At 43.0% G+C, this 5,605-nt stretch overlaps 1 protein-coding gene across 4 annotated transcripts in view; it reads right to left on the minus strand.

The window, feature by feature from the left end:
* Window positions 1-4,437, minus strand: part of LOC122564973 (tetratricopeptide repeat protein 39B) — a 102,572-nt gene extending 98,135 nt beyond the window's left edge. For all 4 annotated transcript variants that reach the window (XM_043720582.1, XM_043720574.1, XM_043720557.1 and 1 more), the window contains exon 1: window positions 4,303-4,437. In XM_043720582.1, coding sequence (XP_043576517.1) covers window positions 4,303-4,338 — 36 coding nt within the window. In that variant the 5' untranslated portion in view covers window positions 4,339-4,437. The remainder of the gene's footprint in view (window positions 1-4,302) is intronic.
* Window positions 4,438-5,605: the final 1,168 nt, after the last annotated feature.

Below are 5,605 nucleotides of genomic sequence, written 5' to 3' on the forward strand. Positions count from 1 at the left end.
CCATTAAGTGTATAAGTCCTGCTAAGATTTGCTTTTCCAAAATACAGCACATCACATGTATCTAAATTAAACTCCATCCACCAGTCCTCAGCCCATTGACCCATTTGATCAAGATCCTGTTGTAATCTGAGGTAACCCTCTTCGCTGTCCACTACTCCTCCAATTTTGGTGTCATCTGCAAACTTACTAACTGTACCTCTTATGCTCGCATCCAAATCATTTATGTAAATGACAAAAAGTAGAGGACGCAAGAACAATTGAACAAAAAACAATATATCTTCTGTGATAGTGTAAAGTTCATGGAGTGAGATGGGGAAAGGCGCAGTTGGGTTAAGATAGATCTTCACTTGGCACTTTTTGCTGACAGGTTTGTGAACACTTGTGAACAGCCTTTTCTCTTGAACTCATATTTTGGGTTCCAGATCATCAATGCTGACATGGAATCTCTTCCTCCACCTATTAACTGTTTAATAGTACATCATGTTTCATAGGTGAATGTGGTAAAACAGCAGGGCTTTGATGAGATCCTTGGTTGTGGATTTGTTAGCTCAATCTTCTCGCTCAAATTTCTGCTCTTTAGCAGGAATGTGCTTCTACGTTATGGCCTCACTAACTGATAACTTATTTGCTGATGCCACAACTGCAGAGGCTGCATTCCCTGCATATGGAGCTGCAGGGCCTGTGACATCACTGACAGCATTTGTTCCAGGCAGATACATGTATCAAAGGGGATTCAGACCAAAGTGTGAGAAAAGAACTTCCCACCTCTCTCGCCCCATCACTCCACCTTCCAGCTGCACCAGTCCCTCCCATTTCTCACATTATCCTACTCACCATTTACACCTTTGTCTGAATCCCAAACCTTTAGTCTTTCAGCTGTCAGGAAGTCCAACATGTACTGTTTTTGCGCGAGACAATATTTCCAGGTTTCAGAAGCATTATAAACAATGGGACATCTTTTTTTTAAATCGGTTTCAGCAAAGCCGCGGGTGACAATACAGACAGGTGAACAAAATCAAACAATATGATCCAAAATAATATAAAAATTCTGGAGAGAGATCCATACTCCCATCACACAAAAATCTAATTTAGTGAACCCAATCACAAATTAATTGACACCACGATAAACAGACCAAATGCCCTCTCAGAAAAATCCCACAATCCCAAGATAACAAAGTGGAATTTAGCATCTTCAATTACCACAGAACAGTGACCATGTAACAATGGTAAACACATAATTGTGACTGGTAGCTGTTTTAAATAAATGTTCCAAGTTTCACATCACATAATAGAATATCCACACCTTAACAATAAACAAATGTAATTTTATCACCAGTAACTTGTGTATTTTTTTTAAAAGTAGTGCTAATTAATCTTTCTTCAGTCACCAGGGACATAATATTGAAGCTCAGAAAGCCTAAACTGACTGTCCCTGCCCAACTGCAGCATGACCCATTTTCCACGCACAATGTGGTTAAGTTTCAAGTACAGCCTTTCAATATCACACTTTTTATTCCAACGGGCCTATTGGGAATTAGTACCAACTGAATTTAAACATATATACACAAGCACACAAAATACACGTAATAAAACCAATGTCAGTGGATAAATCAGCAGTTATCAAACTACACATCAGAACCCCAATTGGGTTTGTAAACTCCCCTCCTCCAAGCCTTGGTCTCAGGAGTTTCTGGTCCCAGTCCTTGTCCTGTCCATCTCTCTATTTTGTTACCTCTTTCTCAGAAACATTGTCAAATATCACTGCACAGCCACAGCCACACGTTTGCCCAGACTCAGTCTCAATTGAGGCTTGAGTTGTCAGAGTTGCCACCACCAGCACTTGCTGGCTGAGCGACACTGCATGGCTGGGAAATGGGAAGGAAGTGGTTGAAGGAACAGATAACAATGTGTGTGGGATCACAGGGGATGATTACAGTGCACTAGTGAAGCTGAGGCATGGAAAACGGCTTCAGCCAGTCGGGAATATGGAGAGTTGGCCTGAAACCTCAGGTGACCAGTGCCTGTCACACATTATCATTAATGCCTGCTCAGAAGCATCCCTCTTTCCCTGGATTGGAAACAGCATAGCTCCACATTGAGGTAAGATACTTCCCTCACAAATTAAAGTCATTTTATGTTAAAGCTGTACTTCATGCAGCAGAATTCATAATGAAACTACAGCCTCTGAACTGTAAATATGGTTTTATGTTGATTGAGATCATCAGTAGAAAATTCAGAATTCATTGACCCATCTTACATTAAAATCATTGATGTGAAGGGCACTGCTTGTCACTGGCCACCCGGATGTTTCCTTTCTTGCAGGTGGTGGAAATTGAATATAGATTTACACACTTGTTGTTTTTCACTGTGTTTGACATCTGCACACACATGACATGGGTATGGGGGAAAAATAAGCACTGTCACTGTCTGGTAGTAGTGTGGGGAAGAAGAAAAATAAGAAAGGAAAAAAAAAGTAAAATAAAATCAATGATGTCAAAATGATGTCAGTGAATAATACTGAACACAAATATGAACATCAATTTCTTGACATAGGTCCACAGAGGCCAGTATCCTGTCACCAAGTCACCCTCTGCACATGGAAAGTGCTTGGCACTGATCCAGCTCCTACAGAGCTAGCTCTCAGAGTGAACAGAACCTCTGACACTCCTGTTCTTTTTTATTAATCCCCCCACACTATTGCCTAACAGCGGTAGTGCTTATTTTTCCCCCAGCACCCATGTCGTGTGTGTGTGTGTGCAGGTGTAGGACACAGTGAAGAACAAACAGGTGCATAAACCTTTATTAATATTCCACACCAAGAAGAAAGGAAACACCCGAGTGGCCAGAGACAAGCAATGCCGTTCTCATCAAAGGGCTATGCTGTGTGATCAAAAAAGGGGACAGCAGGGATTAAATCAAAGTAGAGTTGGAGGGGGAAATAAAATGCTCCACTGCCCACAGTGCCCACCTCTCCTTGAACAGCTCAAGGGTATTAGTGGACATCGCGTGCTCTTTCTCTAGGGACACCCGGGCTCTAATGTAACCCCAGAAGAAGGGAAGGCAATCAGCCCTAACGACTCCCTCCAAGGCCTGCTGCCAAAACTCAATTTCTTATCTGTCAGCCAGGGCTCCCTGATTTGGACCCAAATTAACAGCCCCAATCAGGGACCTCATATTCGATGAGGTCCACCTGACCAACTTCGTTACAACCACTAGTCCACTAGCTGGAATCCAGATGATGTAAATGTGACTATGGAACAAGTCAGATTATTCTTGAGAGGAAGGAGATAAAAACCAAATATCACAATAATTAGAATCATCAGTCCCCTCCAAAAATTCAATGACACTGTTTCTTTGAAGGAGAAAGGAGTTACTTTGCAGAGTCTTGGACAAAATCTAATCTTCAACCAGCACTGTCTACAAACAAAATCTCATTGCTGCTTGTAGGACTTTGCCCAGCACAAACTGGTGATTTGTATTTTCTCCATTCAAGTATGACTACACAAAGTACATCACTACCTTCAATGTTTCCCTCTGATCCTTTTCTTACAAGTTCCTCGCCTTCTTTAGCCAACTAGGGCACAGCATAAAAGCCTCTGCACTGGAAAACATTGCACTGTGTGTGTCAATATTGATAATATTGAAACGTAAAGGGCTACACGCATGGGCAGTTCAGGTTAGAGAAAGTGAGGACTGATGAAGGGCTTATGCCCGAAATGTCCATTCTCCTGCTCCTCGGATGCTTCCTGACCCGCTGTGCTTTTCCAGCACCACACTCTCACCTCAGTTCAGGTCAGGCGGTATCACAGAAGGTTCACGTATGTCTACATTTCAGATTATTCCAAAGGAAAAAGGAGTGAGGTGGACAGACAGCGACCTCGAGGGGAACATCGTTCACTAACGAGAGACAACATAAAGGGGGCAACGACAAGAAACCTGATTTGGAAAAGTAAAATTATTAGACTTGGTTTGACAGAAGGGGGAGACAAAGGTTACTACAGTCAAAAAGATATACTGGACAGAACACCGAGCTCGGTTACACAACACATTCATTGAGAATAATGAGTGACAAAATGGGTCGAAGACCCATCTCCTCCAGCAGCAGGATTTTGAGAATATACACTGGCATTCAAAATGTTTTTATCTGTCACATACCCCCCCCCCCCCCCCCTCCTGTTGATTTCATGTTTAACCTCGCTCCCCATCGAATCAGTGTCACAGAGCCCAATGCGCGCACACACACAAAATACAATTCAAGATCAGCCAGCCATCTCACACACAGTAACAAATAATCCCATTTACCTCGTCAGCCTCGGGTTCTGTGCAGTTGGCCATCATCCCCGGCGAGCCTTGGCTGGGTGGTTAAACGCTGTACAAAGTTTCTGTTCACAGGCTCACACGGCAGAGGTGAAAGCGAAGCACTTTCCTGGGTCGCAGTCTTTCACACACAGTAACAAATAATCCCATTTACCTCGTCAGGCTCGGGTTCTGTGCAGTTGGCCATCATCCCCGGCGAGCCCTGGCTGGGTGGTTAAACGCTGTACAAAGTTTCTGTTCACAGGCTCACACGGCAGAGGTGAAAGCAAAGCACTTTCCTGGGTCGCAGTCTTTCCGCCGGATGGATCCAGTCGGTGTGTCGCTACAAAACGAAAATGCAGCCAGTCCTGTTAGTCATCTAGACTCCTCCTCCTGTGACAGAGCCGGGGGAGGGTCTGGTACCTGCCCGCCAGGTATTGTCACTGCGTGCTACTGTTAGATCCAAGGCTCTGTCTTCCACAAATGCTCTTGCTTCGGCAGTCTCATGGCTACAGTGTGTTTCAGAGAATTGACACAAACAGTCGTGAGATGTGGGTTAACTCTGCAAATGAAACTGAAAGGAATACAATACCGCCAGTCATCTGGGGGAATTAATGGAAAATAAGGAAATGATATATCAATTCAACAGATGCACTGCAATATTTTGCATCTGCTTTCATGTAAAGGTTACAAATAACCTCCCAGAAATAATTGTGACTCCAAAGGCGAAAGGGACAGAAGAACTTTAAAGCTTATACAATTACCAGGGAAAGGGTGCTGAGGAAATGATGAGAAATAAAACATCACAGGTCTTGCTGGACATCATCCTAGGGCCTTAAAGGAAATGGCTGCTGAGATAGTGGGTGTGTTGGTTTTAATTTTCTTAAGATCCTAGATTCTGGAGAGGTCCTATCAAATGGAAAAGTAGCGGATGTACATTGTTTATTCAAGAAAGGAGAGAGATCTTAAGCAAGAAACTACAGACTAGTTGCTTAATGTGTCATGAAGGGATGTAAGAATTCAATAGGCTGGAGCTTACAGCATGGCATCTTTGAAAGTCTCAATGGAGCCATGGAGTCACAATCATGGCTAGGTACAGTGCAAACACGCTGTATTATTTTCCAAAATTCCTAGACTCTAGAACAATACCAACAGATTGGAAGTCAGCAAATGTAACATCACTCTTCAAGAAAGGACAGAGAGAGAAAACAGGGAGCTACAGGCCAGTAGCCTGATGTCATTTGTAGGGAAAGTGTTGTGATCTGATATTAAGGAAAATTTAATAAAGCTTTTAGATAAGCATAATGCG

The sequence above is a fragment of the Chiloscyllium plagiosum genome, chromosome 2 (genome assembly GCF_004010195.1).
Source record: "Chiloscyllium plagiosum isolate BGI_BamShark_2017 chromosome 2, ASM401019v2, whole genome shotgun sequence".
Classification (NCBI taxonomy): Eukaryota; Metazoa; Chordata; class Chondrichthyes; order Orectolobiformes; family Hemiscylliidae; genus Chiloscyllium; species Chiloscyllium plagiosum.